We start from the raw sequence: 18,260 nt of genomic DNA on the forward strand, positions 1-18,260 counted from the left end.
CTGGGCTACGTCAGCCAGAGATGGATTCTCAGGGTACTGTTGGGTTTTGTATATGAAAATATAAGACAGTTTTATTTCTTTCTTTGAAAGATTATTTCCATATTTTATTTCTTCTCTTGCCTTATTGCACTGACTAGGGTTTCTAGAACAACGTTGAATGGAAATTGCAGTGATGAAAATTCTTGCCTCATTACCAGTTTTGGAATGAAAGCTTTTGATGTTTTCTGATGTGCAAAATGTCTACAACAAAATGTTGCAGGTCTTTCTTAGGAAGAAAAATCTATTTTTATCTGATTAAGAAAGTTCCCCTAAACTCCTGCTTCATAAAGAACTTTTATTATGAATGGATATTGAATTTTATCGAAACATTTTTTCCTTCATGTACCTTCATGTACCTTCACCCTTTGTTCAGTTATTTGATTCTCAAATGGCAAATCTGGCTTGAGTTCTTATCAGACTAGTTTTGGTGATATTTTCATTAGAGTTTCTACGTCTATGTTTATGAATGGATTTGATTTGTAATTTTTCCCTTATTGCATAGAAAGAGCAAGGAAGATGAAGGACTATAGAAAAGAATGATTAAAATGATGGACTATGAAATATAAGCTATCTAGTAATTTTTGTTTTATACACTTGATATTCTTTTAGAATTACTCAAAAAGTAAAGAAGTAAATAATTCAATAGATTTTTGGAGAGCAATACATGTAGAATTTTCTATGTAAAGTATTAGTTTACTAATCAGCCAGATTGTTCATTTTACAGTTTTCTTTTGATCTTCCAACACATGACTTAACTGCAAATGCTAGTGAAGTAAATTTTAATCTTTGATCGCCAGTATTGAGTTGCGTGATGCTTTCCTCATGAAGAAGATGCAAGATTCTAATTATTTGCAATTGAAGTCTAATTCAGAATTGCAGCATTCAAAAGCAGCTCTGTTTAAAGACATCAAGACATGAGACTGTCTACTTTTACAATGAGTACAAACGTTGGAGAAAATTGCACAAGGATGGGCCAGGTTCTTGGCTAGTCCCAGCTGGTGTTCCATTCTTTGTGAGGATCATTACTGGTAGAGTGAGAGCTGGGCCAGTGGTCAGGTCAGCGACAGACATCTGTTTCATGTGGAGAGCATCCAGATCTCTGGACCTCCCTAAGGAGGCTTCTTCCTTGGGCTTTTCTTCCTTGGAAGAGAGCCAGAAAACTGAAGAGGAAAACTCCCTTCCCACTCTAATCTGATCTGCAGTTTGCAACTTCTTTTGCCTAAATACAAATGTTTCTAGATATAAAATAACTTCCTGGTGTACGGTTGACAAAAATATTCTTTTAGACAGTGGTAATTTGTTAAATTCTGAAGTGTAGCATAAAATAAACAAAATACCTGCTTGCAAATAAGAATTCTATCTATCAGTGATTTCAGAGTTTGATTTTTTCCCCCACTTTTGTCAGCAACTAAAATAACGGGACTTAATAAAAGCCTTTACAAAAGTGGTGTAAATAAAAATTTAGTCTATAATAAAGATGTTAATTACTGTTAAGATATTGCATAAAGTTTTAATTTTTAACATTTTATGTTCATTTAATGACTGTCTTTTAATTAGATCTCTGTTTTTCACTGTTATATTTACTTTGGGAAATACCTTTAATATTTCTTTAAAAAAATTTTTTTAAGCAAATATTCAAGTTTCAAAGAATATTTCATATAAGAAGTCTATTTTCAGCCAAAGCTGTTTCAGGAATTTTAGAGTCAGGAAGAGTACATATATAGTTTAAGAAATAAATTGTAATGACTACAGTAACATTGGAATAAAGAATAAGTTAAAGTATATCTTTGCATTACATATTATATTTTTATGAGTTATAACTTTATTTTCCAAAAAATCCAAGACATAAATCATAGTTAATAACACTACAGGAAGTCTAAGATTTTAAAGAGTTACTTAGTAATAGTGTGGAAAAATAGTATATCAGTTCAGGGATAGAGAAAATAGGATGCATGTGCATGCTCAGTCGTGTCCGACTCTTTGCAACCCTTGGACCGTAGCTTGCCTGGCTCCTCTGTCCATGGGATTTTCTAGGCAAGAATACTGCAGTGGGTTGCCATTTCCTTCTCCAGGGGATCTTCCCAGACCCAGGGACCAAACGGGCATCTCCTGCATTGAGGGCGGATTCTTTACTGCTGAGCCATCAGGGAAGACCCAAGTAGCGTGTAATGCTTATAAATGCCTACTTAGAACTAACTTTGTACTTTGGGAGGTGTTTTAGGATGCTTAGTACTAAAAATTATCTCAAGGCAGTTCTGGAATGATTCCATATGAGGCAGATTGTCAGATAATATGGGGAAATGGAGTTCTAGGAGCAAGTCATGGAAAGTTTGAAAAGCAGAGGGAGTTATTTTATCTACTATTAAGTAATAGTAAGTGGCTATGGTTCAGGAGTGGCTTGCCATGAAAGCTCATCTGAAAATAGGAAGAGAAGATTAATGAGGTAGAATTCTCAATTGGTATCTATTTTAATAGTGTTATGCTATGTTCTAATTTCAGTAGTCATGCACTCTTGCAAAATAAGCTCACTACATATTAATGAGATATGTAGTGTTCAGCATGAATTCTAAACTGACTTTTCTTTAAAGAATGAAATGTCACATTTCATTTACATGTTTAGTTGCTAAGGATATAAATTTAACTCATTGATAAGATTTTCAGCATCTTTTCAAGCAGTTGTTATTAATATACAATATAACATTGTTATATCAATATATGTAATTGTACATCCAAACTCTTCTTACATTTGTATCATTTGGTTAGTTTGTCTTAGTCTCACTTTTCTTAGAATTTCTGAAAAGAGATAGGATTTTAAGACCTGAAAAGGCACTTCCTGAAATGCGAAGGGCAATGCAAGTGTTCCTATTCTATGGAGGTTGGGGTGCCAAAAGCTGATAGGAGACAATGGATGTGTATTCCTCTCCATTTAAAAAATCTTAAAGGTTTTGAATTTATGAATGAATGTATGCTTGTTTTTAACTCTTGATTTATGCAAGAATCCTTGATTCAGCTTATTAGAGAAATTGTCTTGTACATCTTCAGAGCTAGCTCCAAGGGTTGACTTTTGAGAATGTAGAAGAAAGGTATTTACTCTGTAATATTTACCAATGTACCCTTTGCCCTGTCAGAACATACAGCAGAAGGAACTAGAATTTCTTGCTGTATGTAGGATTAATGGGAGTAATTTGGGGGTTTCCAGTGCCCCCCTTTTTTTTCTCCCTGAGGGCCACTAAAAAGTAAAGTAAAAGGTCAAGCTAAACCCCTTTATGTCAGAATTTTAGCTCAACTCTGTGGTTCTGTAATGCAAAGAAGACAAGACCCCATATTTTCATGCACATGACTAACTCCTCTTTTAATTTTGTAGGAGACAGGATTTTCCATTATAACCCTAATTACTAAATTCTTAACATTCTGCATGTATTACCCACACATGACCTTTAAAAGGGTCATGTGATGTGGAATTCAGATGTAATAATTGATACTGAGAAAATATGAATTCATCTCTTTGTTATGCCACTTATTTTTGGTGGCTGTTGAAATTTTATGTAACTGGTGTCACATGTCTCTGTTTTAAAAAGTACACCATAATAGTAGCTGATTCAGGGATGTAATGAGGACTAATGATGTAATAATGCTTTTATATTTCATGTTTCAGCTGGCCACAGGCAAGTCCATGATGTTCTGCACATTTATCACTAATCGATGGGGTTCTAATTATTAACTTGTGAACCTCTTTGAAATAAAGAATTATAAAGCAAATCCTTTATAAGCAAATTCTTTTTTTTAAGCAAATTCTTTAACAGTGGTTGATATTTCTAATAGTGACAAATCAGAGAACTACAGATTTTTATGAATTTTTATGTTATGGAATACTACTGTTTGAAAAAATATGTTCTGGAATTATAGTTATAAGCTATGTTAGCATGTACAGTTTACTTGACCCTCCTGTTCCTCGCTTTCTTCAAATATAATCAAAATACCTACCTTATAAAGTTGTTAATAATGAGCTAATTTATAAGTACCTGATACATAGTAAGCATTCATTGAATATTATGTTTGCCATTATTGTTGCTAGTAGTATTAATAAGAAAACTCAATAGGGTTGCAATATAGGACATATACTAGATCCAGAAAGCAATTTTAAATCATGAGAAAATATAATTGAGATTTCAGTCTATCTGATATGATCGTCCTTTATTTCAAGGCACACTCAGTTCTTTGAGCTGAGAGTCCTATTGGGTATTTAAGAAGTAGTTTGAAATATTGAAGGTCTAGAATGAGCTTCGTGTGATTTCATGCTAGTTTTTAAAATGGATGATTACGTGCTGTTGGAGAATGTAAAGTTTGTTAACTCATCTGGTTAAATACAGAGCAGGAGTATCAATTCCAGCCTCAGCCTCAGCCCAGAGACCAGAATGAATGCTGTACTTGATAGGTTTTTTTTTTTTAATTCAGGTATAATTGCCTTACAATGTTGAGTGAGTTTCTGCCTTACAGTAAAGTGGATCAGCTTTCTGTATATATTTATTCCCCCTTCTTGAGCCTCCCTCCCACCCACTCCCTTAGGTCATCAGAGAGGACCAAGCTGGGCTCCCTGGTCCCAGCAGGCTCTCACTAGTTACTGTTTTACATACTCTTTGACAGAAATCACAGCAAGATTCTTTTTGACCCACCTCCTAGAGTAATAAACATAAAAACAAAAATAAACGAATGGGACCTAATTAAACTTAAAAGCTTTTTTACAGCAAAGGAAACCATAAACAAGACAAAAAGACAGCCCTCAGAATGGGTGAAACCATTTGCACATGAAGCAGCTGACAGCTGATTGTATGACCTGCTCTGATGTGCTTCTCTGATAAATTTATTATCTTGTTCCTCATTATATTCCTCTCTTCCATCTCCCTCCTTCTATCTTCCTTTTTTCTGTCTCACTTCCAACTTTGTCATCCTCACTTTCTTTCTTCATCCTTCTCCTTTTCCTTTCTTTCCATGAACATTTATTAAGCATATCCAAAGGGCAGAACATATTGCCCAGCAGTGTTCTCAGGCCTTACAGAGCGTGTTGCTCAATGGCAGTGGGGATGGCTATGTTTAGATTGATGGGGAGGGGCTGGGACTTCATCTTATCAGCAATGAGGATCCATTGTAATTTCTTGAATAAGGATGAGATGAAAGGATGAAAGGGATAGTCCTAAAAATGAATCATTTTGGATACAAATGAAGGGTGAATGGGAGGGAAAAGAGACTGATGATAGTGGGAGCATTCAAGACATAGTTTGTGTCTTATTTTAATTTACTATTCAAGTGGGCCTTAAGAAGCATCACTCTGAACAAAGCTAGTGGACGTGATGGGAATAGTTGAGCTATTACAAATCCTAACAGTTGATGCTGTGAAAGTGCTGCACTCAATATGCCAGCAAATTTGGAAAACTCAGCAGTGGCCACAGGACAGGAAAAGGTCAGTTTTCATTCCAACCCAAAGAAAGGCAATGCCAAAGAATGCTCAAACTACTGCACAATTGCACTCATCTCACACGCTAGCAAAGTAATGCTCAAAATTCTCCTAGCCATGCTTCAACAGTACATGAACCATGAACTTCCAGATGTTCAAGCTGGACTTAGAAAAGGCAGAGGAACCAGAGATCAAATTGCCAACATCCATTGGATCATCAAAAAAGCAAGAGTTCCATAAAAACATCTACTTTTGCTTTACTGACTATGCCAGAGCCCTTGACTGTGTGGATCACAACAAACTGTGGAAAATTCTTCAAGAGATGGGAATACCAGACCACCAGACCTTCCTTCTGAGAAATCCGTGTGCAGGTCAAAAAGCAACAGTTAGAACTGGACATGGAACAAAGGACTGATTCCAAATCAGAAAAGGAGTACGTCAAGGCTGTATATTGTTATTCTGCTTATTTAACTTACATGCAGAGTACATCATGCAAAATGCCAGGCTGGATGAAGCACAAGCTGGAATCAGGGTTGCCAGGAGAAATATCAGTAACCTCAGATATGCAGATGACACCACCCTTATGGCAGAAAGTGAAGAACTAAAGAGCCTCTTGATGAAAGTGAAAGAAGAGAGTGAAAAATGTTGGCTTAAAGCTCAACATTCAGAAAACTAAGATCATGGCATCTGGTCCCATCACTTCATGGTGAATAGATGGGGAAGCAATGGAAACAGTGAGAAACTTTATTTTTTGGGCTCCAAAATCACTGCAGATGGTGATTGCAGCCATGAAATTAAAAGATGCTTGCTCCTTGGAAGAAAAGTTACAACCAACCAAGACAGCATATTATAAAGCAGAGACATTACTTTGACAACAAAGGTCCATCTAGTCAAGGCTATGGTTTTTCCAGTAGCCATGTATACATGTGAGAGTTGGACTATAAAGAAAACTGAGTGCCGAAGAATTGATGCTTTTGAACTGTGGTGTTGGAGAAGACTCTTGAGAGTCCCTTGGACTGCAAGGAGATCCAACCAGTCCATCCTCAAGGAAATCAATCCTGAATGTTCATCGGAAGGACTGATGCTGAACTTGAAACTCCAATACTTTGGCCTCCTGATGTGAAGAACTGACTCATTTGAAAGACCCTGATGCTGGGAAGATTGGAGGCAGAAGGAGAAAGGGACGGCAAAGGATGAGATGGTTGGATGGCATCACTAACTCAATAGACATGATTTTGAGTAAACTCTGGGAGTTGGTGATGGGTAGGGAGGCCTGGGGTGCTGCAGTCCATGGGGTTGCAAAGAGCCGGACATGACTGAGCAACTGAACTGAACTGATTCCAACAATGTTGCTCTTAAATGAGAAAGCTCTGAATGAATTTAGAGCAATAATATTATTGACAACAGGAGCAATACCAGGAAAGATGTGAAGAAGTGGCAAAACTGGTGATCAGATACAAAGGGTGAAGGAAAGATAGGAAGAGCCCAATTGTGGTATACAGTTTAGTTTCAATATAGTATTTGGAAGTTATTGCCCACATTAATAGAAAAAGGGAAACTCAGGATGGCAAAGGAAAATTAACTCATTTTTATATGCTTTGAATATGAGATGTCAGTAGAACATTCAAGTCAAATTACAGATAATTGCATTATTGTTTGACAAACTTTTTAGTAGTTTATATTTGCATAGATTATTTAATCACCTTGCATTCTAGAATACAGTATGCTGTTGCAAGAGTTAGTTTTGCTTTTGTAATTTTAAGTATTTTAATGTTCTAGTAAGCAGATTATCATTGTTGCATGATGTTTGAGATGTAGTGCTTTGGTCTAAATTAGTTTTGGGTCATAATACACTTGTTATTAATAAAGGACAAGACATTGTTTAAACATTTGCGTTAATGGAACATTGAAAGACGAGCATTGCATAGAAATGACGTAATTGAATTGGCAAAGAGCTTTGCATAATGCTCATTTATTTAGAGTATTTGGAAAGGTCATTTTTATGATCATTTATTATAGTGCCTAAGCATAAATATCAGACAAAGGTAATGAGATAAAATGTTTAGCCTGTAAGATAGTTACAGATATGTTTTCAAAAATAATACTATAATTTAGAAACCAGTAAAGAAATTCATTGTAATGATTTAAAGGAGACTGAGATATTAATGAAATAATTTAGTAGTTGTCTAGTCACACCTCTCCTTCTGACCAGTGCTAAAAGTCTGAAGTATATACTCCCATGTATTTTTGGCTCGTCATATAAGTTTTTATGAATCTGTATATTTTGTAAAAGTTTGTTTTCACAAAAATGAGATCATACTATCATTCATATTATTTTGCCACTTACACTTTTTACTTAAAAATGCATCATGAACATCCTTCCTTATGAAAACACATAGACCTCATTCATTTTTTTCCATATCTGCATAACATTCCATTGTTGAATTACTCCTTTGCTGAGGATTGTTTGTTTTAAAAGTTTTAAATGTGGCCTCTTGGTTATTTCAGTTACCAAAGCCATTTGTCTTTGCAAAATTAGATTTGCAGAATCAAAACATTAGCAAAAAAACTTTCTCTCTAATATTCAGCATTTCTTCCCTAACGTTTAGCATTTCCAAAACTACTATATGATAGTGATCAGAGCTGTCCTGTTATTTTAATAGTAGTTGGTTTTGTAAACTACTGTTTGCTAAGAACTTGTTAATAATGAAAGTCATGAATATATAAACCAATATGAAATACAGCATTTGGACAACAGCCCATATATGGCCACACAATTTTGCTTGCACCCACCCTCCCCTTTAGTCCACCTACCTCCCCTCACCTGATCATTCTAAATGTCATCTCCCTGCTTTTTATGTAGTGTTACTGCATCCATACATATGTCTTAAATCTTTATTTTGTTTTTTAAGCTACATAAAAATGTGTTGGATTTAATTTTTTTCATTTTTGTCACTTGTAGTTAACAAAATTCACTCATATCATTGTGTGTTAAAGCATAAAATCAGATTTCTTCCAAATCATTCAAACAGACTTTTGACAAAGTCTGTACAATATTCTTATCATTATTTCATTTTCTATAGAGATTAAACTCTTGATATCTGTATTGGTAACAGTGTGTTTATTGTTAAATTACTGTTTTCTTTCTATTTTTCTTTTAACCTTCATTGTCAAGCAATATGTTTAGTGGTTAAAATCGCTGACTTTGGAGCCAGATATCTAGGATTTCAATCTCAGATGTGCTACTTATTACTTAAATGTGGCTGGATTTTAGTAATCTAATTCTATGAAACTTTTGCTTTTTGATAGACAAATTTAAGCTACCTTTATTTGTATATGAACCAGTTACTTTTTTTTCTGGGTTTTGAAATGAACCAGTTATTTGTTTTCATTTTCAGCTCAGTCAGTTCAGTTGCTCAGTCCTGTCCAACTTTTTGGCCCCATGGACTGCAGCACGCCAGGCCTCCCTGTCCATCACCAACTCCCAGAGTTTACTCACAAACTCATGTCCATTGAGTTGGTGATGCCGTCCAACCATCTCATCCTCTGTTGTCCCCGTTTCCTCCCGCCTTCAATCTTTCCCAGCATCAGGGTCTTTTCAAATGAGTCAGTTCTTCATGTCAGGTGGCCAAAGTATTGGAGTTTCAGCTTCAGCATCAGTCCTTCCAATGAATATTGAGGATTGATTTCCTTGAGGATGGACTGGTTGGATCTCCTTGCAGTCCAAGGGACTCTCAAGAGTCTTCTCCAACACCACAGTTCAAAAGCATCAGTTCTTCGGTGCTCAGCTTTCTTTATAGTCCAACTCTCACATGTATACATGGCTACTGGAAAAACCATAGCTTTGACTAGATGGACCTTTGTTGTCAAAGTAATGTCTCTGCTTTTTAATATGCTGTCTTGGTTGGTCATAACTTTTCCTTCAAGGAGTAAGTGTCTTAATTTCATGGCTGCAGTTACCATCTGCAGTGATTTTGGAGCCCAAGAAAATAAAGTCTGTCACTGTTTCCCCTGTTTCCCCATCTATTTTCCATGAAGTGATGGGACCGGATGCCATGATCTTAGTTTTCTGAATGTTGAGCTTTAAGCCAACTTTTTCACTCTCCTCTTTCACTTTATCAAGAGGCTCTTTAGTTCTTCACTTTCTGCCACAAGGGCGGTGTCATCTGTGTATCTGAGGTTATTGATATTTCTCCCAGCAATCTTGATTCCAGTTTATGCTTCATCCAGCCTGGCATTTCTCATGATGTACTCTGCATATAAGTTAAATAAGCAGGGTGACAATATACAGCCTAGATGTACTCCTTTTCCTATTTGGAACCAGTCTGTTGTTCCATGTCCAGTTCTAACTGTTGCTTCCTGACCTGTATACAGATTTAATTAACTGTGTATGTGAACTCCTTAGTCTCTGTCTATTGTGGATACTCATCTATAAAGTGGGATTAATAATAGCACTTACTTTATATGCCACTGTTAAATAAGTTGGGCTGCCCTGGTGGCTCAGCGGTAAAGAACCTGCCTGCCAGTGCAGGAGCTGTGGTTTCCATTCATGAGTCATTTGGAAGATCCCCTGGAAAAGGAAATGGCAACCCACTCCAGCCTTTTTGTGTGGAAGATCCCATGAACAGAGGAGCCTGGTGGACTACAGTCCATGGGGTCACAAAAGAGTGGGATATACTTAGTGATTAAACAAAAATTAAATGAGTTGATATAAATAAACAAATTTGTTAGAAATGAAAAGTTGACCCATAAACAAGGAAGGAGTTTGAGGTGCTGACCCCCCGTTCAGTGTAAAATGTACCTTTACAGCTCGCTCTCCATATCTGTGGTTCTTCAGATCTGCAGATCATAGTCCTATAGTACATATTTATTGAAAAACATCTATGTATAAGTTGACCCACACAGTTGAAACCCATGTTGTTCAAGGATTATCTCTACTTGATTTATAATAGACAATATATGTTGTGTTGTTTGTATTTCATATTAATTTTATTCTTTCTTTTTTTTTTTCTATTTCCTTACTTTTGCTGATTTTTCTGTTCTTAAGTCATCCCACAACACTTTGTACTGAGTATATTTTTCCTTTGATAATGTGCTTATTTTAACAGCAGTGTATACGCATACCTATACTTAACGGATTTTAAAGGAATATAATAACTATATCCTTTTTTGCACTAAGCTATGTGACCTATCCCAGTTCCTTCTTAGCCCACTGAAATTTTCCAAAGTGATTATTCTACTTTTCGCTGTCTCCAGCAGTATATGAGAGGTTCAGGAGCTCCGCATTATATTACCATGCCTAGTTATTTATTTATTTATTTTTTTATTAGTTGGAGGCTAATTACTTCACAACATTTCAGTGGGTTTTGTCATACATTGATATGAATCAGCCATAGAGTTACACGAATTCCCCATCCTGATCCCCACTCCCACCTCCCTCTCCACCCGATACCCCTGGGTCTTCCCAGTGCACCAGGCCCGAGCACTTGTCTCATGCATCCCACCTGGGCTGGTGATCTGTTTCACCATAGAAAATATACATGCTGTTCTTTCGAAACATCCCACCCTCACCTTCTCCCACAGAGTTCCAAAGTCTGTTCTGTTTCATTTTAGACATTTGGGAGGACATACAGTTAAATTTCATTGTGTTTTAATGTGCGTTTCCCGGATTATTGGTAATTTCTGGTACTGTTTCCTGTGTTTGTGCCTTTGAATTTTGCCTTTTGTGAAGTATTCAAGTCTCCCTTATTTTTATTATTATCTTATTTCTTATTTGCAGTGGTTAATGATGTAATCTGTATCTAAGTCCTTTGTTTATATTTATTCCAGATACCTCTTCCTTTTCCCATAATAATGTTGTTTGGTGAACACAGTTCAAAGTCTTAGTTTACTCAGATGAATAGTCTTTTTGGTTAGTATTTTTTGTGTCCTAAAGTCCTTTCTCAAACAAAAACCAAGACTATGAATATATTCTGATATATCATCATTTAAAAGACAGATGAAACATGTTTGAGATCTTTTCCTTTTTTAAAGTTCTTAGAAAAATTTTGAGAAAGTAGTGCTATTTCTTCTTTAAAAGCTTAGTCATGTTTGCTGTTGAAGTACTTTGAGTCTGGGTTTTTGGGGAAGAATTGATTAGAGTTCAATTTTTTTAAGTTTTGTGGCTGTTAGATTTTCTAATTCTTCATGGGTCAGTTTTGGTAAGTTGTGTTTTCTTCAGAAATGTCCTAGAAAACATTTCTTAATTTGTTTGCATCAAGTTGTTTATAATATCTTCTTAATGTTATTTTTTCCATTTTTTAAACAATTACTCCAGAATTGAACTTTAAATTTGAATTTGTATATTGTTCTAGGGATTCTTTTTTTTTTTTACTGTGTATATTGTTTATCCAATGTTTTCATTCCAGTTTGGAATTCTTCTTTCTTTCTTTCATTATTTCAGCCTACACAGAGTCACCTATTCTAACTTACTGTCAATCTGACTCCTTCAAGCCACAGTACTTCCTTGATTGTGTTCTTATTTAGCTTACTATTAACCAGTGAGATGTTTAATTTTGTAGCACCCAGGCTAGACAGAACTTTGGAGCTATCTCAGGTGGAGATATTGACAAGCCCTGGTAACCAACCATTCAATTTTGTTTCTACTATTTTTGATGGTTTTAGATAGCTAATAAATAGAATCAAACAGGATTTATACTTTTGTGGCTGGCTCATATTTAGTTATCAAACTATCATCAAGATTCATCCATATCAGAGCATGTAACAATTTCTTTTTTTAAAGATGAATAATCCATTTTCTACATATACCACATTTCATTTATCTGTTTATCTATCAACAGATATTTGAGTTGCTTCCACCTTTTGGTTATTGTAAATAATGCTGCAGTGAACATGAGTGGGCAAATATTACTTCAAGACTCTGCTTTTAATTCTTTTGGATATATACTGAGACATAGAATTGCTGGATCATATGGTAGTTCTGTATGTAACTTTTGAGGTACTTTTATACTATTTCCCATAGTGGTTGCACCCCGATTTATAATCCTACCATCAGTTCATGAAGGGTCCAATTTCTCCATATCCTCATCAACACATTATTTTCTGTTCTTTTTAATACTAGCCATCCGAATGGATTTGAAAAGATATCTCATTGTAGTTTTGATTTGCATATCTCTAATGATAAGTAACATTGACCATCTGTTTATATGCTGTTTCCATTTTTTTTTACCTTTGGTAAAAGGTCTATTCAAGTCCTTTTCCCACTTAAAAAATCAGGTTATTTTTATTGTCATGAAAGTGAAAGTCATTTAGTCCTGTCTGACTCTTTGTGACCCCATGGACTATATAGTCCATGGCATTCTCAGACCAGAATACTGGAATGGGTAGTCATTTCTTCTCCAGGGGATCTTCCCAAGCCAGGGATCAAACTCAGGTCTCCTGAAATTGCAGGTGGATTCTTTATCAGCTGAATCACAAGGGAAGCCCAAGAATACTGGAGTGGGTAGCCTATTCCTTCTCCAGGGGATCTTTCTAGCCCAGGAATCAAACTGGGGTCTCCTGCAGTACAGGTGGATTTTTTACCAATTGAGCTATCAGGGAAGCCCTTATTGAGTTATAAGAATATATATGTATATATATATATTTGTATATGTGTACATATGTATATGTAGTGGGTATTACCTTCTTAGCTCCTCATCAGATATGATTTGCAAGTATTTTCTCCCATTGCATTTCACTCTTTAATGCACATACATTTTTAAGTTTGCAGTCACATTTGTCTTGTTTTTTTGCATTTATTGCCTGTACTTTGGTGTCATATCCAAATAATCACTGTCAAACCCTCTGTCATGGAGCTTTTCCTCTGTTTTAGGAGTTTCAAAGTTTTAGATCTTTGTTTTAGATCTTAATTTTTAGACCTTAATCTAATCTTAATCTTAAAGTTTTAGATCTTAATCCATTTTGAGTTAACTTTTACATATGGTGTAAGATGAAGTCCAATTTCACTCTTTTGCATGGACATATCTAGTTGTCCCAACACCATTTGTTGAAGAACCTATTCATTCTTCATGGGCTGTCCTTAGCACACTTGTCAAACATCATTTGACCATATAAGTAAGGGTTTCTTTCTTGGTTCTTTATTCCATTGCTATTTATGCAGGTCATGCTATGGACATTCTTATGCAAGTGTTTTCTGGACATATGTTTTCCTTCTTTTAGGTATCAGGATTGTAATTGCAGGGTCATAGGATAGGTATATGTGTAATTTAAAAGTTGCCAGATAGTATTCTGAAGTGGCTGAAACAATACTTGGTATTATCAGTCTTTTAAGTTTTAGCCATTTTGTTAAGGTAGAGTCACTTTTTAAAATCTTTTGATTGAATTGTTATTTAAGGATTAATTTGAGATAACTTTAAGTCCTTCGATATGTGTTCATTTTTTTTTACTCTTCCCACTAGAGTATAAACTTTATTAGATGCTATTTGCTGCTTGATTTCTGATGTTTGCTGACATTGAGCAGGTACTCAATGAAATTTTATTTGAATGAATGAAATGAGTGAACAAATAATTAAAACATGCATATTTACCTTTTTCCTGATAACTCTGGAATTTGTGTACGTCAGATATATCTAGGATCTTCTCCAGAGTCAAATAATTAGTCATGAATATTTTGGTGGGTGGGCTTCTCAGGTGGCACCAGTGGCAAAGAAGCTGCCTGCCAATGCAGGAGGCATAAGTGATGCAGTTTCAACCCCTGGGTTGGGAGGATCTCCTGGAGAAGGGCATGGCAATCCACTGTAGTATTCTTGCCTGGAGAATCCCGTAGACAAAGGAGCCTTGCAGACATGACTGAAGCGACTTGGCGCAGCGCAGCACATTTTGGTGGCTGACTCACCTTAGGAAAAATACGGCAGGACAAAGTGTCAGGAATCTATATTCAGTTTTCTAGACGCCCATAGTCTCCCACTGAACTATATTTTAAAACTTAACAGCGTAGTAACATTAAAAGGCAGGATAGTTTTAGAAATTAGAAAAAGCAGTTCATCTGTAGAAACATTGTTCAAGGACTTTAGTTTCATTTTTCACAACCATAGAGTTGCTACTAATTTTAAAGGAAATGAATTATTTTTGTACTACAGGTTTATATTCTGTCTAACCCTTGTAATACAACTAAATCTTGATTGTTGTAGTATTGATGATTTGACTTATGAACTATCCAGAACCTTTTATTTCTTCTTACCTGTTTTCTTTGATCCACTTTCCTGTTCTAAATACTTTCACCAAACAATTATCAGAAAAATTAGCAGAGAAAAATAAGAAAGAGAGTAGAGGAATAAATTGAAGGAAAAGGAAATAAAACAAACACTCAAGCTGCCTATGAAGATTTTTCCGTTAGCACAAATATCGTGAATTTAGAAGTGACTTTTATAGACGGACTTAAAGTGGTTGCCGTAATAATCGCTAATGTTTTAGCAATTTTAATGCTGTATTTATATATAAACAAACATAGTCAAAGTAATCAGGTATTTCATATAATCAAGTATTACAAAATTTACTTCAACATTTGAACTTCTGGGTTTGAATGCCATCTATTGTTGTATGGATTCATTTTCTTTTGGTGCTCTTTAGATATTGCATAACAAAAAATATATTTGTTTTCTGTACTTTATGAAGCTTTATCCTATAAAATATAATTTCTCTGTAATGAGATTAGATGCAGTCAGTGGCTTGAGGACCCAATTTACCTACTGAAAAAAGCCTAATTTCTCCTTGATTTGTTTTTATTTTCTCCCCAGGGGTTAATACACGTTTTGAATAGTCATGGCTGTTAAAGTAAGACTTGTATATGGTTTCGTTAATGCAGTCTATGAAAATGTGAGGATTATATTACTATGAGTAATAGTAATGCTTATGATAATGCAGTATAAGACTTTAAAATAAATTTTTTGTCCTTATATTTCACATTGGAAGCAGATGTAAAAGTATTAAATATTTTTGGCCCTTCTATTCTGTGCAGTATTTTGAGTCACATCTAATTTAATGACTCTACATTATTATATTCTTTCCCCACCAGAAAGTGAAATAAAGAAAACCACTTTACCCTTTCATAACTACAGCGACATGAATGAAAATCTCAATATAAAGGAGGAAAGAGTTTTAGGATACACTTCAAAAAATATATCTTTGGAAGATGAAAGAAGTCAGTTCCATTCCAGGAAAAAACGTTTTTTATCATATCCAAGATACGTGGAAGTTATGGTTACAGCTGACTCTAAAATGGTTCATCATCATGGACAGAACTTGCAGCACTACGTACTAACTCTGATGTCAATTGTAAGTAAACTTAAAAGGTCCTTTGTATTTTCTAAAATGTTTTACATAATATTTTTTCACATATATTAAAAATTTCCCCAAACTTTAGATGTAAGCAAATTGTTTATATTTAAGCCAAAATATCTTAATGAAATTTAAATAGATATTTATAGTAAGTATTCCATTCTGCTACTTGGACAACTTTTTAAAAAATCTAAAAACCTTTTAAACAAACCACTTAGAGAAAGTGCTTCAATCTTCACTTCATCACGTGAATGACTTCTGCCCCCTAGTGACAGAACTGATCTTTTGCCCTTTCAATCTGAATTTTTAATCTTGTTTCTGTACAGATGGAGGGGATACTAATTTTACTACTACTGCATTCACCAAATCAAATTGGGACACATCTTTTAAGTTATAGAAGTATTTATGGTAATAAAAGGAACTTTATTATTAATAGAGCTGCTTTACCAAACTTGGGATGTAAGACCACAGAATCTTGAGATCATGGCATTTGATCCCATCACTTCATGGCAAATACTAGGGGAAAATGGAAACAGTGGCAGATTTTATTTTCTTGAACTTCAAAATCACTGGACGGTGACTGCAGCCTTGAAATTAAAAGACATTTGCTTCTTAGAAGAAAAACGATGACAGATTTAGACAGTGTATTAAAAAGCAGAGATATCAGTTTGCTAACAAAAGTCCATAAAGTCATAGCTATGGTTTTTCAGTAGTCATGTGTGGATGTGAGAGTTGGACTGTAAAGTAGGCTGAGTGCTGAAGAACTGATGCTTTCAAACTGGTGCTGGAGAAGACTCTTGAGAGTCCCTTGGATAGCAAGGGGATGAAACCAGTCCATCCTAAAGGAAATTAACCCTGAATATTCATTGGAAGGACTGATGCTGAAGCTGAAGCTCCAATACTTTGGCCACCTGATGTGAGGAGCCAACTTGTTAGAAAAGACCCTGATGCTGAGAAAGATTGAGGGCCAGAGGAAAAGGGGGTGACAGAAGATGAGGTGGTTGGATGGCATCATGGACTCAATGGTCATGAGTTTGAGCAAACTCAGGGAGATAGTGAAGGACAGGGAAGCCTGGCGTGCTCGACTCCGTGGGGTCTTAGAGTCAGACACAAGAGTCAGTCAGTCACTTAGTGACTGAACAACAACAGCGAACAATCAGATCACAGTAGCTATAAGCACTTTTGATCTGATGTTAACGTCTCTGTTGAGCAGTGGTGGTGGTGAGCATATGAACAGATTTCCAGTGTCAGTGAAGAGTATCAGTTTCGTGTTAGTGGTAGCTCTCTGTATACATAAACGTACATAGGCACACATGTACACATGTATGGGCTTCCCTGGTGGCTCAGATGGTGAAGAATCTGCCTCCATGCAGGAGACCCAGGTTTGACTTCTGGGTGGGAAGGATTCCTTGGAGAAGATCCCCTGGAGAAGGGAATGGCTACCCACTCCAGTATTCTTGCCTGGAGAATTCCATGGACAGAGGAGCCTGGTGGGCTTCAGTCCATGGGGTCACAAAGAGTCGGACACAACTGAGGGACTAACACACACACACACAAATATATACACACATGTACCTACTGTCTGCGACATTCCTGGATTAAGTCCTGTTCTTTGGAAGTAATTGCTAAAAGCAGCTCTTTCATGCTCAGGAGTATCTTGGTTTAGCTGATGAAATTTATAGTTTCCTCTGTTTATTCACATTCAGGGCATTGGATCATATCTCATATTCACAGGGAGGGAATTCAGGTCTGCTTGGCTGAAAAGATGGACCAGGACACATCTATTATAAATTTCACTTAGCAAGAACTCTCCCATCAACTTCATTGTGACTGGAAAGACCCTAAGACCTTGTTATTTTCCTTACATATAGCGTTTTATCTTAAACTCTTATAAGTGCTTCTGTTGCCTAAACAAAGTATCTGATATGAAATGAGCACTCAGTAGTTAGTAAAAGAATGAGTAAATAAATGATTAAGGTAATCCTTTTTTCAGAATAAGTGACATTATGATGGGCAACAAACAGATATCATCTAAAATGCTTTTTTGAAATTTGTGTGTGTTTTATTTACTTGAATTGAATTTTTAAAGTGACAACACAGCTCTACATACAGATTTATGTTGATTACCTTTTAACCTCTGAATCTGAAGTAACTACCTAGCTGTATAATTATCTAGATGTGTAATTATTTAGATACTGGTGTCGCATGCTCATTGTGAAGGGATTCTAGTGAGAACATTGACATGAAGGATGCTGATTGATTTATAAGGAACTATATCATTTATATGGAATAGTGTGGGTTAAACTTGGAAATTTTATATGGTTGAAGAAGATATTCATTAAGAAAACTGGGAAGGTGATAGAGATACTGAAGAAAAATATTAGATTTTATAAGTACAACAGGTTTTGATGTTAAGTGACCACTCCCATATCAG

General features: G+C 35.6%; 1 protein-coding gene across 2 annotated transcripts in view; it reads left to right on the forward strand.

Annotated features, from left to right (window-relative positions):
- ADAMTS20 (ADAM metallopeptidase with thrombospondin type 1 motif 20) overlaps window positions 1–18,260 on the forward strand; it is a 202,783-nt gene that overhangs the window by 43,638 nt on the left and 140,885 nt on the right. For both annotated transcript variants that reach the window (XM_043886575.1, XM_043886584.1), the window contains one exon: window positions 15,564–15,823. In XM_043886575.1, the coding sequence (XP_043742510.1) occupies window positions 15,564–15,823 (260 nt within the window). The remainder of the gene's footprint in view (window positions 1–15,563; window positions 15,824–18,260) is intronic.

The sequence above is a fragment of the Cervus elaphus genome, chromosome 3 (genome assembly GCF_910594005.1).
Source record: "Cervus elaphus chromosome 3, mCerEla1.1, whole genome shotgun sequence".
In the NCBI taxonomy this organism is placed as follows: Eukaryota; Metazoa; Chordata; class Mammalia; order Artiodactyla; family Cervidae; genus Cervus; species Cervus elaphus.